Source organism: Grus americana, chromosome 16, assembly GCF_028858705.1.
Source record: "Grus americana isolate bGruAme1 chromosome 16, bGruAme1.mat, whole genome shotgun sequence".
Taxonomy (NCBI): Eukaryota; Metazoa; Chordata; class Aves; order Gruiformes; family Gruidae; genus Grus; species Grus americana.
The window spans coordinates 13,206,929-13,228,433 of record NC_072867.1 but is presented as its reverse complement, the minus strand read 5'-3'; the positions used below and the strand labels follow the sequence as shown (position 1 = coordinate 13,228,433).

Sequence of the window (21,505 nt, the reverse complement as noted above, 5' to 3'; positions counted from 1 at the left end):
GCTAATGCATTAGGGGCTTCTTGGAAACTTCTTATGCCACTGAAACAGATTGTGGTGATTTTTGTTTCAAACTAATTGATAAAGTTAGGTGTCAATGCATTGTTGCTGTATTTTCTTAGGATGTGAACAAGGAAAAGGAAATGCATCTTTCGGTGATAGGGGAGAAAGCTGTTCAGTGACATATTCAGCAGAGACAGTTGCATGTTACTATTTAGTCATATCCCTGTACCTTACCTGTGGTGTTCAGTGAGCTTTCCTGAAAAGGCAACATGGAGAAGCTGTCAGGACAGGACCTCTGTACTTTTGCAGTAGGCTTTCTTGCAACCCTGACCAGCCCAGCTTGGGAAGGAGGAGTTTAATAGAGATTAGTTGCTTGTGCTGTTTTTGCATTGGTCTTTTGATTTGGTAATAATTTGTCTCACTTTGGGCACAGAGTGGAGGACAAAGCAGGAGACAGAAGAATAAAGAATGCTGGGAAGAATTAGCACATGACTGAAGTCTGATTTTTTTGCAATGTGATTTAGGAGATTGTTCTTGAACAGTTAGCTGACAATTTTAGTGTTGGGTAATCTTGTAGTTCTTAATGTTTCAAGTAATGTAGCTAAAGAGGGATGAACATTACTGTGTGCTGAGAGCTTTCACTAAATGGATTTGCTTCTTGCTGTTGAATACAAAAAGATCCATTTCTGGTGGGCTGCTGCATGCAGTTTACCTGCAAAAAAAAAAAAAGCCAGAAGGGTTTTTTCTCTCAAATGTGATAATAGCTCTTGTAAATTCCTGAAAACAGTGTAAGCTGGAGGAGACACCTGAAAATTTAGCATTTGAATGTGTTGTGCCCCAGAGGTTCTAAAGGAGCTGTGGTAGTTTTTTGTTTGTAGTATATATGTATGTGTGTGTTCAATATGTAGTTGTTCTAGTAGAAGTTAGTGGTATGGTTTCCTTTGTTAATCGTAGCAGAACAAAGCTGCTGGTTCATGTGAAGGGCCAGCTCGTCATATGATAAATGCATTTTCCAGAAGACCAATTTTTTTGGTTTTCCCCCCGTGCAGACCACCAAACTGGTACATTGTGAAAGCAGCACTGGGGGCAGTTTACAAGGGTTTATGGAGCAGTTGCCTGCAGATGCAGACAAGAGTCTTGTGGGCCTTCAAGTAAATTAAGTGCCTAACTCCTGCTCACATCACAGTTAGGTGCTTATCCTCTTTAGATGAGCTTGTAAGTTGGATTCTCAAGGTGAATTTTTAACTGCTTAGCTAGCTTTGTGAGCTTGATCCTTCAGTGAACAATGTTCCGTGATGTGTGGTGATTTTATCTGTGTTATTGGTTGATATATTTGGGGGTCATGAAGTAGGTTGTTACAAACCTGTTGTACTTTGAAGATCTTGGGTGAGTGAAAGACAGGCAGTCTTTTAACAATTCTCCTGCTAATTCCTGTCCTTATTCCTTGCTTGAAATGAGATTTGCATTTAGCATCCAGTGGGTTTTCCTACTGTAGCAATTAATTTCATTTTTTAAACTTGATTTTCTTTGTCCCTAGGGTGTACTGGACAGATTTTCCCAAATTCAGCCTAAGATCATCTTCTCTGTTGAAGCTGTTGTATACAATGGCAAAGAACACAACCACTTGGAAAAGCTGCTTAGTGTGGTAAAAGGTATTTCACTGCATACTATCTAGTCTTAGTTACGCTGTCATTCTGTGAGCAAAGCCTGCACTTCCACTAAAAGTCACTTTCGACTGCTTGTTGCTGTCCTTCCTCCTTTACAGTATCTCTGTGGCCACTTAAAATTTCAGAATTGATTTGAGTAAAAACCAACTAGTCTTTTGTGTAATTATAACAGACTTGTACTAGCTTAGCTTAAATATATCATCATAAATTAGCAATGTAAGTGGGAGAACAGGGGCTAATGATACTAGGTTTTTTAAGCCCAAGTGAAGTGCTGCTGAAGACAAATGAAGAGGTATTACAGCACTAAAGCTTGCAGATTTACACATGTATTTTTAAAAGGCTGGAAATATTGAGGAAATTGTGTCTTAGGTAACAACGTAGTCTTTCGGGGTTTTTAACATTTAAAACTATATCCAGTACTCGGTGCATCATCATTATTTGTTACTTAGTGCGTTACACTGTATGATCCAATCGGACAGAAAAGACCTTTGGTTTATGTAACTGAATGTAGGAAATATTTTTTCTTCTTTCTTCCAGGGCTTCCAGATATAAAAAAAGTGGTGCTGATTCCATATGTCTCCTCAAGAGAAACCATAGATATTTCTAAGATTCCAAACAGGTAATGGGAGCTTTTGATCTGTGGCTGTCGTAACTAGGGATGAGATGGATGCTGATAGCTATTGAAACTACCTGACCTCTTGAACTTGCAAAAGCTAGGATTTAGCCAGATTTCTTAATTGTGGGTCCAGCTTCATACAGAAAACAGAAGCAGTGTAGTGCTGCACACGTTTTGCTTCAACAAAACCACTGTTGGTATTAATGGTTCTCAAATGAAGGCAAAATTCAATAGGATATAGCAGGGAGAAGAAAGTGGGTTCCAGAAATGAACGATTAATAATTGAAGTGACATTTTTAGAGATAATTTGTTTTGCTTATTTACTGGTCTGGATTATGTATGTTAGATACCTTTTGGAAATGGCTGAGTTCCAGACTTTGTGTTGAGGGTCAGGTTGTTCCAGTCTGCTTTGAGTGCTGTTAAGGCTGGCAGCTGATTGTAGGTGCAGATTTATCAGCTTGATTTTGTTGTTACATCTCAATATTATACTATTGTTTTATTTTAAAACAGAAAAAGGAAACAAAACAATTAGCAATTCAAACAATGAGTAGAAAGACTAAGAATAAAAATAATCTATTTATTGTAAAAGAACTATTAGATACAGAGGTAATCTTATATATGGGCTGAGGGTAATGCTTTAAAAAAATTTGAAATGTTCCTTTATTCTCCTTTTATGCAGTGTCTTTTTAGAAGACTTCCTTGCTACTGGGAAAGGAGACCAGGCCCCCCAGCTGGAGTTTGAGCAGCTGCCTTTCAGTCATCCTCTTTTTATCATGTATTCGTCAGGCACAACAGGGGCACCAAAATGCATGGTTCATTCAGCAGGGGTATGTTTTCCCTCCTGGAGCTTCACTATCTATATTTATCTACTTGGGTTACATTTTTTCTGTTAACAGTATCATATCATAACGTAGTTTAAGGAGGAATTGATTGCTGACAGTTTTTCAGTAACTTGCAATGAAACTTTCTATTTGTGAGTGACTGTTTGAAAGCAAATGTGGATTAACAAGGATGTAAACTAATTTGTTTTAGAGATTGGCGTGGAGACCTTTCAGAGATTTCAGCTGTTACCTGGGAGCAAGTGTCTGTCACACAAGTGACAGAACTGGCCTGACTGATACTTGTAGAAAAAGACAAAAGAACTTGAATTGGGTGCTTGGAACTGACTTTTGGACACTGTCAAGTTGAGGCCCATAGGGAGCTTGCAGTTTTTATTATCTAGAACTTTTTTGACCTTAAACTTTACTCTGTACATTTATCAGTTCAGAGCAGGTCATCCTCATCAGTCCTTTTATAAGGAAGGAAGGAAGCCAGAAAGTTAGCTGTCTCTTTGGGTGTAGGTTTGACTTTGTATGAAAGCTTTGCTTTAGGCAGTGTCTTGTTGTGACTAAAGGTATATACAATGTTACTGCCAAAATCACCTGTGCTCATGTGTTTCATTTACTATTCATGTTCTAAAAGTTGATCTAGGCAACTTAATAAAGTTCAGGAAGTGACTCCAGTCAGGCACAGTGTTGAAACTTTAACTCTGCCATCAGTATAGTCCTTAATAAAAGGCAGGGTTTTTTTCTGTGCAGGCAGGCAGAATGTGTTGTCTAGCATATTTGTACGAACTTGTATAAATTAAACTGCACCACTATTAGCCAGAGTTCATTGTTTCTTCTATTTGCTCTGAAAGTCAGGATGAGTATCTTGTGAGACTGGCTGTAGAGTTGTCTAAATAGCCTGAGGGCAGGATCACTTTCATGTTATGCCCATAGTGTGCATGTTCCTACCTCTTTTTGATGGCAAGGACCGAAGGACTTGCCCGCAGACAAATCCCATGTTGCCTGTAAACACTCTGCTTTATATATTATCAATAGGAGATCATACCAGGCAGAATGTGACATATAAAATGGTCCCCTTGGGACACAAGTCCTATGTTTGTGAAGAAGAAAGGAAGTATATTTTGAAGTTTGACAGCTGTTTTGAAGCTGTGCCGGCTTTAGGCTGGTTAAATACTTGCAAAGATGGATTAGCAAAAACAGGACAGGTGTTTTGTTCAGCAATGCATGATAAACAGTAGGGAGATGAAAAACACAGATGTAGATCAGACAACAGGAGTTCTCTCTGTTGCAAAATTCTTTCACTTCCCATGTTATCTGTATGGCTGCTTGGCTTGCCCTTAATCTCCTGCCTCTGCTCTCCATCTGAATCATCTTTTTGGTTCCTATGGAGCTACCTTAGAGTTTAGGTACAGACTACTCATCCTTGCTGGGGAGGAGAGAATGTGATGCTCTGTTGAATAGGATATGTTATGTATGAGGGTTCTGTATTCCCACTGAGCAGTTCTGTAGTTCCTGTATTGCAGGGTGATTTTTTTTTTTCTTCTGTTCTGGTGCTAACACTTCTGGCCTAAAAGTAAGATGTTGCATCAGAAGCTTCCTTGGTTTGCATGCTTTGTATGTGTCAGTTTGAATAGGGCCAACAATAAAATCCATGCAAATAAATTCTTAGATGTCTTCTGCACACTTGATTGGGTTCCTCAGTTTGTTCTTGGCTTAATTTTGTTTCCACTGTAATTGATAGGAGAGCTCTCATTGATTTCCACAAAAGCAGAATTAGCTCACAGTCTTTGTCTCATTTTCCAGTCTCAGATTAACTGAAGTTTGGTTTTGATAGTTAAAAACACAAGACATGACATTTCAATAAAGACATTTCAATTATTGCTTATTTGTGGTGCACTTTGATGCTGGTTTGTTACTGTACTGATCTTATAGATGCTAATAGGCAGCTTGCTTTAAATTCCCAACTCGCTTTATCTAATTCTGCAGTATGTTTCTGGTCTGTTTTCTCTGCGCATATTATCTTTTCTTGACACACAGTGAAACAACATATGTAAACAAAGAAAATGAAGCCAGGTCATGGGAGATGATATAAAAAGTAGTGTCTCAGAGGAAGTAAGATTTTTCTGGTCTTGGAAGCAAAGCTGTTTCATATTGAACAATTGGGTGTGCTACAGAAAGACATTTGGAGGGTTATTGAAAAACGTTAGTGAGTAATTGTTATTCTGAAGTCCTGCAAATGTTGGTTCTGCTCCTTACCCCATTCATACAGGCCCCCTTTTAGTTATTTCATATTCCCAACTATCTAAGGAGAGAATTGTTATGGTAAAATCCTAATAATTTCTATCCATCATAAGGACTTGGAAGAACTGGGCTTAAATAGCTGCACTGCTACAGAGTTCTTGTGTTAACTGTAGGCAAATTGCTCTGAGGATCTTTCATGCTCAGACTTTCTGAATGCTGTATGGAGAGCACTGCTGGTCTGAGACCAGGGCCAGCAGCCACGAGTAGCTGCTCTCTCTCAGCTACGTAACCGCTTAGCAGTGGTCCCTTATGTGCTGATAATGTGGCTCAGGAGCAGCAGTGCCTACTGATTTTTTTTTTGACATTCCAGATGCTCAGCACTTTATCACCCATATGTTAAGCCCAATGAAGACAAGCAGGCCAGTAAGTTTTTATCAGCTGCCAGATCTGTATCATGAAATGCTAAATGCTTAGGATTTATTTTGAGGATCATACAAGTCCTATAAATAAGCAAGTCCTATAAATAAATTTGAGAGAGCATCTTGGGCTGTTAGCTCTTTAGAACAGCTATGCCTTTTACCTCAATACCTTTGTTTGCAGACTGAGAGTTTTGCAGAGGGATAGTTCATAGCCTCTACCTAAAGTAATTGTTAAAAAACTTCCTTTTGATTCCATATCTGTGGAATAGCAACAACTAAATGGAGGAAAAAGAAAGCCAATATTTATTTTAATTGAATTTGACTTCTAATTTCACTACTTTGTGTGGCTCTTTCAGATTCTCCTGCAGAGGCAATGTTCATACTTTTGTAAATGGAATAATTGTTAACACCTGCAATTCTTTTGGCAATCTTAACTGTTAAATTAGGCACAGTGTTTCTAAATACCATTTTTTTTTAATTTTTAAATGTAGATAATGGTAGCTATAGCTAGATGGCAGCATTGTGACATCTTAGTGTATTCAAACAGTAGCAGGTGAATTCAGATCTGGTTCCTCAGAGTTGCAAAGAGAAAATAAGATTTACTCCTTTATTTTTATTTAATGTTTTCTGCTTTTCTCCTGAAGCGTGTGCCAGTTTTATGACTCTCCTTTTTCATTTCAAATGTTTATCTGTAATCTCTTTTCTTTCAGCGTAAATCTTGTTTCATGCTTATGAGGCTCTTAATAGTTCCACTATGATTCCTTGCATAAATGCAAAAAAATCTTTATTTTAAAATCAGCCACGTTAGTTTGTCACTGCACTGAAGGGACTTAGTGAAGAGTTTGTAAATTTATTTATCCTTAGAAGTTATACTTTAATGATGGTCAGAAAGATACTTCAGCAGCATTTCCAACAAAAAAGAAAAGGAAGTAATATATTTAACTACATTATTGTTAATATTGATGCTTTGAGCAGTGAGATTTTTCACATTGCTAGTCACTTCAGTGTTCACAAGAGATGTGTATAGTTAGGTCTTTCGTCTCCTAGATGCTAATAGTTTGGATAAATAGTGTTTGTGTATAACAGCTGCTGCAGTTTATAGCAGCTCTAGGTCTTTCATTCCTCCCAGTTGCCTAGATGTACTGAAAATGAAACTCTGTCAAAGGGGCTTATCTTGGAAAATCTGACTGGTAAAAGCATGCTGTTAAAATTATGGCCTGCATGGAGTACTCTGATGGCTGGGCAGAGTTGGAAGTGAAGGAAGTTATTTATTCTGTGGATTACAAGTGATGTGCAGTGGGAATTGCTGATATCTAATGAGAGAGACTAAAAAGTTCTGTGAGAAAATGGAGAATGCAATTGCTGCTGCTGTAGGTAGGCCCTGGGAATTTACTTCAGCTGTGGTTAAAAGGAAACACTTGCCTGTAATCCTGGAGTACATCCTGTGAAGGATTGACAACACTAGGGTTTTTGAAGTCTTAATGTGCTGTCAGAGTTTTGCTTTTCATTTATGTGAACTTAGATTTTTTTTTTTCTTTCCCTGTGTTTTTTTCAGGGTACGCTAATACAGCATCTGAAGGAACACATTCTTCATGGCAACATGACCAGCAATGACATTATTATGTACTACACAACGGCAAGTGTGGCTTATTTAGGCGTTTTAAAAAGCACTTTATTTTTCTTATAAAGATGGGAGAGCTTTTCCTACAACTACATTTTTACGTATTTTTAATTCTTGTTTTGCAAGAGATTGTCCTACTTAACTGAGTTTAAAAACATCAGGTGGAATAATAAAAAGCAACAGAGACCTTTCTGATGAAAGGTTAAACTCATGTTAAATGTTTCTGATGTAATTAGTGAGGAAAATGGATTGATTTTTACAGTCTCTTAGTTTATTGATCTGCCTCATCAATATCACCTGCAAAAAAGGCTCCACCTTCATGCAAGGCTTGCCCATACTGAAGATGAGAATTTCTGTTATGTCTTTCTGTTTTGATGGGGAGGAAAGAAGCTGCACAACTCTAAGCTTAGTAAAGGAAAGGGAATAAAACCGTTCTGTGTAGGAGTTCAGTTATGTGGTGAGATTTTTTCCTAATGCTGTGGTAAAGAAAATTATTCTGAAGTCTTCTATTACTGTAATGGTTTGAAAAGACTAATGTCTTTCCTCATGAGTTCCTTTCTGAACCTTAACACTACTAGTCAGTTTGTAATATCTCCATGGAGGAATCATAATGATTACATTGTCCCAAAGTTGTCCTGTCTCTTGACTCATGCTTTAAAGATATGTGTATAGGGAGGTATGGAATCCCCATCTCATTAGGTGTTTGTAAGGATAAGTTAGATGAACATCCATCAGGAACATGTAGCTGATCCAGTTTTGGGACAGGTGAGAGGATAAACAGTGCTCCAGCCTTATTTTTTGATTCCTAAATAATATCATTAGATGTAATGAGCAGAGATGGGCATAAACTCAAATGTTGATTTAACGGTTTCTTAAAGCAGGAAAACTTCTGGCAAGGAAAGTGGATGGGAAGATGGCACCTCTTGCATAAGGACAGGGAGTGTGCTTTGGTCCAGATGATTCTGCCAAAAGCTACACCTGCCCATCACTTTCTAGTTGCCTGTAGCTCCTCTACCAGCATATGACAGCAAGCAACACTCCTGATTCTGTGATAGCGCTGCCAGGAAAGCGGGCAGCTAGCTGACAAAGATAGAAACTAATGTCGGTATTTTCTTTTTTCCAGACTGGCTGGATGATGTGGAATTGGTTAGTGACTGCGCTTGCTACAGGAGCTTCAGTGGTCCTGTATGATGGATCTCCTCTAATTCCATCACCAAATGTGCTCTGGGACTTGACTGACAGACTAGGGTATGTAAACAACATTAAATGGAAGGAGAATGGTCTTTGCTCTGGTTGTGATGACTGCATACAATCAACCCTGGTAAAGGTGTAATTTCCTTGGTCAGAAACTAGTATGTAACATGACATAGCTTATCTTTTGGCTTAGCCTTGAGTGGGGCAACTTTTTAAAATTTTGTACTAAAACAGATGTTGAGAGAGAGCAGAAGACAAAGAGCTGATTGTTTCAAATTTGAGTCAAGTATTTAGAGTCCAGGCAAACAAAGAATTTTGGTTCAATAGTTGGTTTTCAAGAGCAGCCTTTTCAAAAGGCAGTAATTGGGAGCAATCTGAAGAGTAATTTCTCAGCACACTCAGAACTTAGAAAATAAGAATCCTTTATTTCAAGCAGCTCAACATAAGACTCAGTATAGCACTTTGACTTAAAGACATAAATTGACTGGAAAAGCTCAGCAGGGTTGCTTATATTTTCATATTTTGCTTTTTAATCTATAATGCCTAATTCTCCCTGTCAAGCTGTTCATTAATTGTTTTGTGCAGTTCTTTGTTGCTAAAAATTCTCACAGTGCCCTCTCTCGAAGCCTAGAGAAATGGCAGGTATTGCATAAACAGCTGTAAAATCCTGTGGTGGTATTTAGCTTTGTACACTGGTTAAACTTTGATTATTTTTTTTGTAACTTTCGTATTTTGCCAACTGGTTGTAAGGAGTAGATCTGAAGTATATTACTGGTAAAATAATGTGTCACTTTTGATAATTAAAATGAATTCACTTGTGGTGGAAATTGGATGCCAAAAGATTCACTTTCTGACTCTTGATAATTACTAATTTAAACTTCAGTCTGTCTTTTGTGACATGTAAAGAGTGACATTTTATCTCTGGCTATTACAATTGAAGGTTAATGCCTAGTCAGAATGCTTCCAGTAAAAAAACCAACCACCACAAAACAAAAGCACAAACTTAAGACACTCCCCTAGCCCCCCAAAAAAACCCCAGTAGAACAACAGGCAAAAATTTAGAATTGAGAAATAACACAGCTTATTTTTAACCATTGTTTCTACATGCCAAAAGTAAGTGAAGATAACTGAAATGTGTCTGCATGTCTCACTTTTTTGTAATCTGGTGCTAAAAGCGGTGGCCATCTGTGTGGTACTTCATAATGCAGTCTGTTCCCAACTCAGTCATATGTTACATATTTAAAAAAAAGGCTTCAACATGTTAAGACTACCTTACTTATCTGAAGATGTACCATACTATCCTTCAGATAGCATGTTCTTCCAGTATCATCAAGATATCTCATACTGCATGCAAGAACTGCTTAAGTGGACATCAATTAAAGATCTGCTCAAGTCACCTGTATTTGGTCACCATCCACCAGCTATATAGCATTTGGAAGGAAATAATAGGAGACTAGGCTCTACATGTGCTGTAGAGGAAGTGTCAAAGAGCCTAAGAATAAACAGAGGCATTACATATTCTAACTGTAAAATCAGGAATAATTTGAAGCATGGAAGGAAAGTTAAGAGATTACAGAAGTGTAATGTTAGTTCACGTGATTGGGGTACATAAGTGGAGGAACAGTATACTTCTGTGGGCTCTCATGGTGCTGTTCCCATGCACCTGATAAATTGCTCTATGCACAGATGTATTTGTGCAAATAGCCTGCCCCTACCCAAGAGATGGCAGCCTCTCAGTAACTGTTGTCCACCTAAACAGCAAGGGAAGACATCCCCTTTAGACAGTGTTGAAGTAGCCCTCTCTCCATGTCTGAAACTCTTATTGCAAGAGCTGTTCTACTTTCTATCTTGCCTTTGGGGTAAAAGCAAAGGTAGCAGGATCTTATTTTAAGTTCTACTGATGTATGTATTGCCTGTGTTCTGTGCACTCAGGCTGTATCCCTTACACTTATCTGTGTCTCTGCATTTTCTTGAGCGAGTTTATTGCTGTAATATAAAATGAATTAGCGGAAGGCAGGGAAGAGGATTTCCTGAAAGTCAGCAGAAACATTAAACTGGCACTTCCATCGATAGAGTAGGGAAGGGGTACAGCCTTCATTTCAAGTTTTAATTATGTTGTATCTGAGAGCTCTAAATACACTTTTTGCAAGGGCGGAATTCAATTATTTGGTCAGGCCAAATTTCATGTTCAGTTAGGCACTGTAACTCAGACTTTCATCAGTGGAAACTGAACAGGTATCTAAGGCAAAAATCACTGGCTGCTGTCTTCAGAGTGAAGTATTCTTTGTTAAACTGTGCCCTGAAATGGCAAAATTTTTATATGTGAGAGTGTAACGAGGCAGTAGTTTTGTGTTAAACAGCTTAGTGGCAATTAAGGCCCATTAATGAAGTAAATGTTATAACATTTTGTGATGTCTTTGGAGTGTTCTGCAGTTATGAATTCCTGTAAATGAAAGTGAACGTTTTCCACGAGGTGGGAAAGCTTTGCTTAATATTTAAAGATAGAATTAAAAGTTCCAAAGCTGCAGAAATGACATGTGATCTGACTAATTTTGATTGCTCAAAAGGATATGCCTTGCACTTAGCTTCAAGAGACTGCATTGCTTAACTAATCGATGTACAGAGTGTCTAACAGCCTCTGCTTACTGCAGTGGGAATTGCAGGTCTTTAGAATCTTAGCATATTTAAATATGCAAAACATGTAAACTTTTTCCCCTCTAGGATCACCATCCTTGGAACGGGTGCAAAGTGGCTCGCTGTGCTAGAAGAGAAAAATTTAAAACCATGTAAGATTCAGAAAGCTATTGAATCCCTTCTATCCTCCCTCCTGCCTTTCCTCTCCAGGTTTTGACCCTGCATCTTGTCAAAGTCCTTTATGTAAAAATTCTGAATTGTAGTGACAAATGGTTAGAAACTCTTGTAAAACTTTCCCCCTTAACCTGTTTTGTTGATTTCCTACTCTTTAAGGTGAAACACACAATCTCCAAACACTCCACACTATACTGTCTACAGGATCACCGCTCAAATCTCAAAGCTTTGAGTATGTCTACAAACACATAAAAAGCAGTGTCCTCCTGGGATCCATTTCAGGTGATGCTTTTATGCTGTATGCACCTTACTAATTCTGTTCATTGCCTGTGCATTTCCTTCTTGCTTGTTTGCTGTTGTATATTTGGGAAGCTTAAGACTTGGATCATTTGGGCTTGGTTATAGTTAAACTAGAATTAATTGTCTTTTTAGTGCAGAGATTTTTGCATAATTCAGTGTGCCATAATGAAGCTCGTACACTCAAAGGCTTTTAGGTGGAATGTTTCTGACATGGTGGATGTTTTGGGGTTTAGCTTTTTCTTAAGCAGGATCATTTATTTTGACTGGCTCTCCTTAGGGTTAGCAGGGTGAGATCAAGAAAAGAGTCTATTAACCTACAGAACATACTGTTCTGCAAATAGCTGACTTTAGCAGAAAATACCTCTTGGAGAGGTTTTTCCATGTTCCCATTTCAATTCTTTTGTGCCAAGTAATTGGCACTGCAGACAGATTTTTTGTAAATTATATAATTAGAGAAATATCAAGCCCACATACTGTGCAGTTTGTTGTGAGGAGTGCTAGCTGAGGCAACTTCTATTCACATAAGGTCCACCACAGAACTCTTCTTTCTGCTTTGTAATGAGGACTGACTTTTTCAAAGGGCTTTTTAACTCAGTTTAGCTTGATTTTTAAAGTCTGACTATTCTGCTACTGAAGTCATCTCTCTTTCTGGCCTCACTAAGAGTAGTGCTGAATCCTGAACTTGCTACTATAGATGTTAATAATCTCAAATGCAGAAGACTATTTTTGAGTAAAGCTAGCATGATTGATTTGTGTCTTAGAATTCTACTTCCTTGAAGTTCTGGAAAGACTATAAATATTCCAGTTAAATAAGTACTTTGACAGTATCTATTTTTATTAAGATAACTGTTCATCCTATAGGCACAGCTCCCCTCTCCCTTCCCCCTGTGCTAATGAGAATAAGATATAAAAGCTAAGTAAATATTGAGTGGAATAGCTTGACTGGTTACTTTAATGAAAACAAACAAGAGAACATTTCTAAGTGATCTTAAATATTGCAGTCTAAACTAGGACCTGTTTATTTTCTCACTCTCGTATAAACAGAAATTTCCTTAGATGAGATTAAAGAAACTGCTGGAAGAAGAAAAGTTATGCCTTAGGGAATATTTCTGCATGAAGAGCATACTTGTGTAAAAAGACATAGTAGGAAAATAAACCTTTGTTTTATTAAAAGTCAGATAACCTCCTAGATAATGCTGTCTATTCTGTGCTGCATAATGTGGATCAGAAGCATTTGGCAAAGGTGGCAATTTGCTGTTGTGGAGCTCTTATGTAGTTTTCAGTTTTGCTTTTTCCAAAAAACTATTGTGTGTTCTAAATGTGCTTCTTTTATCATAGGTGGGACAGATATAATTTCATGTTTCATGGGTCAGAATGTTACAATTCCAGTTTACAAAGGAGAAATTCAGGCCAGAAATCTTGGAATGGCTGTAGAAGCATGGAATGATGAAGGTAAATATTGCCCAAAATATTACACACGCTTATGAAATACAGTAGTTATATGATCTTAAGTTTCATTCATCAGATGGGTAAACAGTCAGCTGTTAAATGAGTGATTTCACTTTGGAAATGTTCCACAAAACCTGAATCTGTCTGATCTGGATTGTACAGGACTCCAGTGAAGACAACCTATGTGTAAAAAAGGCCTTCCTTTTCTGTTACTCCACTAAAGCACATCAAGGCCAAATTCTAGCCTCAGGTGTGTGTGCTAATTAGCTGTGTTGCTGTGGATGCCAGGCTGGCTTCCTCCCTGTGGTACAACTCTCCTGAAGTTACTGAGGTTAAGACAAAGATGACTTTAGGGAGTTTAGGAATTGAATACAAGCTGTCAAGACCACCAGTCACAGCCCATATCTACATCAGTATCTGGCATGCAGATGCTCTTTGCTTTGGTTCTTTATTGTTTACAGAAGGGAAATGCAGAAAATACCTCTTTCTTTGGTAACAGGAAAGCCAGTCTGGGGTGAAAGTGGAGAGCTGGTTTGTACCAAGCCTATTCCCTGTCAGCCTACGCACTTCTGGAATGATGAGAATGGAAACAAATACAGGAAAGCTTATTTTTCAAAATTCCCAGGTATGTGATGAAGGGCTTTGGATAGTGCTCAGACTGTCCAAGGATATAGATTGTATTGCTGCTTTTAGGAGGGTACAAGTTTATTCTTGCCCAGTGATAGGCAGGTGCAGCTTTGAATTTAGATTTCCAGGGTGAGAACTCTGTGGCATGTTTCATAATATCTCACTCTGTTTTCTAGTGCTTTGTTTTGAATATGGATCCAAATCAATTTAATAAGAATCTCTGGAAAGCTCCAATCCCATTTCGCTCCTGCTCTCATTAGGCAGATATGACTGTAACAGCCTGATAATCTGTAGTGCAGGCATAGACTGCTTGGCACGAGTGTGAAATGAAAGTGCTGAATAGGTCAGGGAGCAATCCTCCATTAATGAGTGCTACTCTGCCTCTGCCAGACTGCTCCTACCTAGCTGGAGGAGTGAATCCTAAGTGATAAGTCCTGACCTGCTACCTCATTAGCATGAGGTTTTAAGTATATGCTGCTTCAGACATGTGTATTCTGCATTCATACAGTCTTCCAGTGGTGGTAAGAGTAAAGAACAGGTACTGTGGGCCAGAGGCTTTCTTCTTAATAATTGTGGAGGACTCTGCTCATCCAGAGCTTTTGCTTATCTGGCACGGCGATGCTGAACTCCCTGCTGCCTACTGGGCAGGGGCTTTTATAGGAGCAGGACCTCAAACTGCTGCTTTTTGGAGACAGCAGCTTTTTTTATAAATAGCAGCAATACAGAGCGGATTCACAAGAGAAGTCAGGACGTGCAGCAGGAGATATTGTATAGGAAAATTGAGGGAATGTGGAAGTTGCAGACTGCGTGTAAGCCTGACAACAATAAATGGAAAAAAAAATCTGTGTGATCATTGTTGGACTGAAATCCCTGTGGTCCAGAGATTCTGTCTGAAACCCCTTTTCTCTCTTTCCTTGTAAATGGGCTTAAGGTTGTAACAGTTAAGTTAGAAAATGGCCTTCTGTGCACATGCATGTGCAAATAATTGAGGTTTATTTTTTCTTTAGAAAAATTTGAGTTGAATTGGCTTGAATTTTTGTTTGTGGCAGGCTGCTCTAGTGGTATCAGTCTTTAGTACAAAAGGTATTCCAGCTCTGAAATGTCAAATCTGATTTTACATTAACACAAATCAAGAACATTAGGCACATAAGCTCCCTGGGGAATTGTTGGGACCTATTGTGCAAGCCCAGAAAGCTTCTTGCACAGAATTGTACATCATAAAAGTGGATCAAGAAAGACTGGTGTGAATATTGTTACCTTTGTGGAATACTCTTCCAGTGAACGTGGTGTTCAGAGCAGCTATTCATCCTTTTTTTAAAGGATACTATATAGTCGTGCAAACAAGCAATCGGAAGATAACCTAGGGTTTGAGCCTACTGTGTGAGCTACTCTTGTGTATCCTAGCTCTCTGTAGTAAATGCAACGTGGATTGTTTGTGTAGTTAAGTACTGCTACATTGGTAGTTCTTAAAGTATATCTGATATGTTATATTTTTGTATTTATTTTACCAAGTGAATGTGAGTTAAATGCCTGCCATGATGGGATGAATAAGTAATCAACTGCTTAACCTCTATCTTTCTCTAATAGGGGTTTGGGCCCATGGTGATTACTGCAAAATTAATCCCAAGACAGGAGGAATTGTCATGCTGGGTCGCAGGTATTGTATTTTGGTGAAAGTGTTCTGAGTAAACAAGTGTTAAAATTTGCAAACTTCACCTTGGACAATCATATACATCAAACTCTATCATGCTAGTTAGCTTTATATTTGTTTTGTTAAATCCAGTATTGGGGATTTCAACCCTTAAATTAATCAGAGCAGCTGGATTAGAGGGAAGGGAGCCCATTTCAATGTTCTACCCCACTTTTGTATATGTGAACACAAGACAGCATTGGACTTGGTTTTGTGTTCCATGGTTTATAATGATCATCTATAAGAGCGTTCGAACTGAGTGTGTAGCATATTCAAGGTGGTGAATCAGGAAACTTGTCTTCCGGTGTTGACTTGCTTTATGGCAAAACTTAATTATAGAAGGTCAGGTATTAAGTTGTGCTTGTGTTAGCGATCATAGACATTCAAGATCACGATTGTGGCTGAATTTTCTGCTTGCATTTAAAAGTTGCTGTTCGAAACAAAGTTGAACGAATGTCTTGAAGTTGTGTCTGGCATTGTCACAAACAGAGGTGCTCAACAGACCTGTGGTGTGAGGCTGCTATATATGAAATGCAAGTTCCAGCTATAAGACTGGAAAGTAATGATATACAATTGCAATATGATGGAGTACTACAAATATTCTGTTTTGTCATCAGTGGGGTGTGTGTATTTGTAGGCTACTGGGAAGGGGAGAGACTAGCAAAGGTGAATGAGTAATGTTGAGGTACTCTGTACATCTTCAGTCTAATGAGCAAAATGCCTTTTTGAATCAAGTTCTTTTAAAATTCTGTTTCTAATGTGACTGCTTATTTACTGCATGAAATGTAGACAGACTTGGTTAATTGCATCAGTTTTTCTTTTCATCAAACTCTGATCACATTCTAATGCTTCTTTGTGATTTTCAGTGATGGTACGTTAAATCCAAATGGAGTAAGATTCGGAAGTTCTGAAATCTATCACATAGGTATGAAATTAACTTTTCACCTCTTTCAGCTATGACATTATTGCCTTAAACCTGAAATGTAAGCATTATAACGGTGTTTGGAAGGATTAAGTAATAAAAGACTTGCTGTTTTTCAAATGAAAGACAGTACAGAGCGTAATAGCATTAACAGTAAAATTCAGTTTTGTAGACTCTGAAGTTGGCTGCTTTCCTGAAGTATCTGTAGGGCTGGAGATGACTAGATGAGATGTGTTCTCCATAAGATGTTGCTTTCATATAATAAGGCCTTACAGACTAATTATATCATGGAGATTTATAAGAGAATACCTAACTTCTGAGGCTTTTCTTTTTTTCCTCTCAAGAGAAGCTCTTGACACTGGTTTTATTGTATCTTTCCTAGCAATTAGAAGAAGTTTTTGAGCTTGTACTTAATATTTCAAAGAAGATCTGTCTTGTGAAAGGTGGTGAAACTGTGCCTGCAAAGGTGCTAATCTGAGACTTAAGGACCGGTTGCCTTTTGTTATCCTTGTGTGATCAGGCATGTTAGTTTCTGTCCATGCAGCAATGGGGATTGTGAGGAAAGCCAAAGAAAATGGCTTAGTGTAAAAGCTTATCATCTGTCTCAAAAGTTACAGCAAAATTTTTTTTTGTCCTGGACCTAAGTATATATGGTCCTTCAACCTGGATTTTCACCTAAGCAGGAGTTAGAATTTCAGAGCACCCAGAGGGGAAGCTCGTTGTAGAATAACCTGGTCAGGGCATCTGTTTTGCCTTTGCAGCTCTAGAGGAGGTGGTATTTCTTTGGGTGCAACAACAAAAAATTTGCATCCAGAATAATATACAAATGCAAGTGCTAATAAGGACTCTTCCCTTATTTTCAGTTGAAGCCTTTGAGGAGGTTTCTGATAGCCTCTGTGTCCCTCAGTACAACAAAGATGGGGAGGAGAGGGTGATACTCTTCCTGAAGATGGCATTAAACCATGCGTTCAGCGAGGATCTGGTGAAAAGAATTCGAGATGCAATACGTATAGCGCTTTCTGCCAGGCATGTTCCGAGCCTCATTCTAGAAACCAAAGGCATTCCGGTATGTCATGAAAAATGCTGCCTACTTTTTTTCTTTGTCACCTTGAATAGTAATTAAGGAGCAGTTGTCATTGCTCTTCAAACCCACATGCGTGGAAATTTTAGCATCTCAAAAGTGTATTCGAGCTTTATAAATAGTTTGTCTGTGTTGCCTAGCAACATCATTTCATCTTCTTTTCAGCTAAGCATGTTTTTGTTTTTAACAATACCTAAAAATGCCCATTCTCAGTTTATAAATGTGTTGCGTTTTCTCAGTAATATATACTTAAGCCTTTTAAAGGAAAATATTAAAAAGGTAATTTAACTTTAGCTTTTCTGGCTACCCATAAGCTTACTTTGCTTTTGTTTTCCTGTTTCAAATGACATTCTTATGAAAGCTGAGAGCATTGAGCAAATTTATAAAATCATTTTGTAAACTATTTCACTTTTACATCTGTTTAGTCACTTAAATGTAGCTCTATTGCTGTCTTAACTGTAGCAGTAACTAAAATAAAATATTTGTGCTTATGAGAGGGGGGAGAGAAATGCGTATAGCTAATGGTTCTGCATGCTCAGTCTTCTGGAGCTGTGTTGCTCTACAGTGCTCTTCCTTGCTCTATGAACTCTTTAGTTGGAATGCCTGGTTTTTATAGACCTCTCTGATGCTAGAGTCTTCTCAACAGCTCTGAGCAGCAGAATTGGGGTGCAGAGCGTAGTTGTCTCAAGTCCATTTGCACATAGACTTGGATGTGCCTAGGGAAAAGACACTTCAGACCAATCCTTTGATATTCTGATACCCATTTACTGCCAACGAAGGTTTCCATGTGGAAGTGGTCTAGGGTTCAGGACTGCCACTCTCTACAGTGCACACAGTGATCTGGTTCTGATCTGTTGAGTTACTTCTGTTTCAGGCCACTGTTGGCAGGTAATACTTGGCTCAAAATGTTGTGTTTGCGTGCGTGTACAATCCCCTGTGTCTGTTAAATGGTGAAGTCTAAGATTTTCTGGGCTGCAGCTTAGCTTCTGCATGAAGTGTTGAACTTGTAAACTGTGTAAATCACCTTAATGTACAGCACGAAGTTGATGGCAGTGAGGTGTTTGTGATGGGCTGCCCCTCAGGAAAGCCTGCTTAGATCATTAATTAGTTCACACTTTGACTGAATTTACAATTGAGTGAATTTTAATTACCTTTCAGATAAATATGCCAGTGTTAAAGTGATCAAAGCCGTCTCCCATCTTACTTTGAAAGTTTTGCTTGGAAGGGAAACCTCTTTCTGTTTTCTGCTACTTTTAAAAATGTATTTGAATTCTCATCTGAAAATACAATTTAATCCTGACTGTATACTGACACTGTATACTGGTAGAAATAGTATGGCTGTGTTGAAGTGATTAGGACTTTAGTAATACGAAGCATGGGTTTTAATGAGATATCCAGATGTTAAAAAACATACTGCAAATCTTTCTAGTCCTGTCCTCACCAGATAAGCATTCTGGTGGTCATCCACAAGATGTTTACTGATTAAAGCAAACAAATTTGCTTGCTGAACAATCTGTCCGATCTTCTTTTAAAGGGGGCAGTTTCCTTGCAGGCCACTGAGGTGTTCTGGTTTCTGAACACTTGTGGAAATTAGATTGCTAATCATTAAGAAGGAAGAGTGGTTGACTAAGGTGGTTCAAGAGGGTAGGATTACATGTGACTTCAGCAGTTTTAATAAGGAAAAGTTTGATTTAGTATCAAGATCAATATTGTAAGAGTGCATTGAGTTGAGGATTATTTAGCCAGCTTTAAAAGATCTCTAATGAAAAGCGGTGATGCCTGGAGTTCAGGAGTTTCAGTGGCTTTGGAGACCAGGATCAACCTCGATCAGCAGATTCAGTAGTAAAGCAAGTGCAGTTTCTGTTCCCAGAGCAGACAGACAAGACTAAGGAGATATTTGGAGGTCAGCTTTTTAAAGTTGTCCCCCCAAAGTTCTCTGTGGTACCAGCCTAAAGGAAGGTGGTATTAGACATTGGAGCAGTTCTGCCTTAGTGAACTGTACCTGTCAGAAATTACAGTGGTCTGATCCCAAGAAGAGAAGAATTAGGTTTTTGTTGTCTGCAATGTCCTTAATTTTAGAGTAACACAATGTAATATAATTGTGATTTATATGTGGAGGTAAAGCCTTTGTGTTGGTTTCTTTTGAAACATTTTGAGGACCATTTAAAGCTCAGTGTTTCACTTTACCCTATTAGAAAAAGACTGCCCATTTAAGATAGGAAAACAATGTTTTTCTTCTCCCAAAGCCCAATGGATTTGGGCTTTGAGCCCACCCTTAGAAAATTAAAAATTGTTTGAAACTTGGATGTGTCAGAACATAAAACATTAAAGATTTTTAGTGTTCATACCCTGATTCTGATCTAGCTTCACTGGTTTAAGTTGGAGCTTGATCATGTTCTCACTGTGCTACCAAACAGGAGTAATAATCCAAAATCACATATAAACTCTTCTTTTAATTCCACGTACTCCTCAAGTAATTTTCAGAAGAAAGGTTGTGGTGCCTTGACTATAACGGAAGGGAAGACGCTGCTAAGTTTTGATTGAGTTCTGAGGCTGGTGGGGGGTTTTCATGAATATTTCCATAAAGCTACTACATGAAAAGTATAATTTTATCATTGCTGGTTTTGTTTTTCAGTACACAATAAATGGAAAAAAAGTGGAAGTAGCTGTGAAGCAAATAATTGCAGGGAAAGAAGTTGAGCAGCGAGGAGCTTTCTCAAACCCAGAGACTTTGGACCTGTACCAAAATATTCCTGAGCTTCAGAACTTCTGAAGCCACTTGTTTGGTTTTTTGCATCTGTCTTTGTTCTGTGTTTGTTTTGTATATACCAATACTGTATGTAAAGAAAAAGCTCTATTTAATACCAGTGGTTCTTTTAAAAGAAAAAATATTTCATTAAGTGCATTATGAAAGGCTTGGGTAAAGCTTAGCTCCCTTTTATTGGTTAAATATGCCATATATCTTGGCGGTTTTTTCCAGCTGGAAGGAGAAACCTGCCTGTCTTGATTTTTTTTTTAAATATGAGTGCATCTTTTCTGGTTAGATTTACGTCAGCAGCCCACCAAACGGGAGCACCAATAGCATAAGCTACACCTGCAAATAGAATATTTCTTTCATTAAATGTTCGCCTTCTTTTTTTTTTTTTAAAAAAAATGGATTTTTAGCAACACTTTTTCAGTCCATGTGTTTCAGTCACCTCTAAGGAATATAAGCGATTTTAACTACTTGACCGCGAAACATGAAAGTGTTCTATATGTAGTGTGCATATAAATGTTTTTATAAAGCCAAATCATAATGCACTAAACACATTTGACTTGACTCAGAATAATTTCAGTCTTGAAATATCTCATGGTACCCTTGAAGGTAATTGCTGCTTCATTTTGTGGTGTAACCTTCCTATCGTTTTAAGCTTTTAGTTGATAGACTTCTGGGGGTTGAGAAGGTGAGGGAGCAATCACCTCCTTATTCCTGGTGTAACTTCAGGTTATTTCCATGGAATTTACTGTCACTACTCTGGATTAACATCATTGCAACTGAAGACAGCATTTTGCTTCCTTGTTTTTAAGTTCTTTATTGGCTGTAAGGCAACAATCTGGTGTTATGTTAGCTGAAGAATTCAAGTGTGTTCACTTATTAAAAGCTGATGGGTTTCGTAACTTTTTTACTAAATGTCATGTTGAAAGTGAAAGACTAAAATGTTTTCTAGCTCTGTATCATTCCAGTTTATAAAGGGAAAAATACTGTAATGAGCAGACTAAAACAGTAAAATGGAAGCACTAAACCATTTTGTTTTTCATAAAATACAGTTGCAGTAGTTGTACCGAACCTCTGGCACTCAGTATGTCCTGCACTATTTGAATTTTGTGGGTTAAGTATTTAATGCATTAAGATCATGATGTACTTACAATTGTGTTGAATGCATTCAGCATTGATAAAGAGTTAATTAAAATAAATTGATTCTTTATATATATTATTACATCTGTTTCAGATACTATTCATTTATTGTCTTATTTTTATTTCCTTTCAGTTGGGTGTCACAGAA

At 38.0% G+C, this 21,505-nt stretch overlaps 1 protein-coding gene across 1 annotated transcript in view; it reads left to right on the top strand.

The window, feature by feature from the left end:
- Positions 1 to 20,604, top strand: part of AACS (acetoacetyl-CoA synthetase) — a 42,735-nt gene extending 22,131 nt beyond the window's left edge. Inside the window, exons 6-18 of the mRNA XM_054844575.1 lie at positions 1,538 to 1,652; positions 2,205 to 2,286; positions 2,963 to 3,110; positions 7,326 to 7,406; positions 8,515 to 8,639; positions 11,307 to 11,371; positions 11,553 to 11,675; positions 13,032 to 13,145; positions 13,642 to 13,767; positions 15,357 to 15,426; positions 16,326 to 16,384; positions 17,245 to 17,447; positions 20,098 to 20,604. Coding sequence (XP_054700550.1) covers positions 1,538 to 1,652; positions 2,205 to 2,286; positions 2,963 to 3,110; positions 7,326 to 7,406; positions 8,515 to 8,639; positions 11,307 to 11,371; positions 11,553 to 11,675; positions 13,032 to 13,145; positions 13,642 to 13,767; positions 15,357 to 15,426; positions 16,326 to 16,384; positions 17,245 to 17,447; positions 20,098 to 20,235 — 1,449 coding nt within the window. The 3' untranslated portion in view covers positions 20,236 to 20,604. The remainder of the gene's footprint in view (positions 1 to 1,537; positions 1,653 to 2,204; positions 2,287 to 2,962; positions 3,111 to 7,325; positions 7,407 to 8,514; positions 8,640 to 11,306; positions 11,372 to 11,552; positions 11,676 to 13,031; positions 13,146 to 13,641; positions 13,768 to 15,356; positions 15,427 to 16,325; positions 16,385 to 17,244; positions 17,448 to 20,097) is intronic.
- The last annotated feature ends 901 nt before the right edge of the window (positions 20,605 to 21,505 follow it).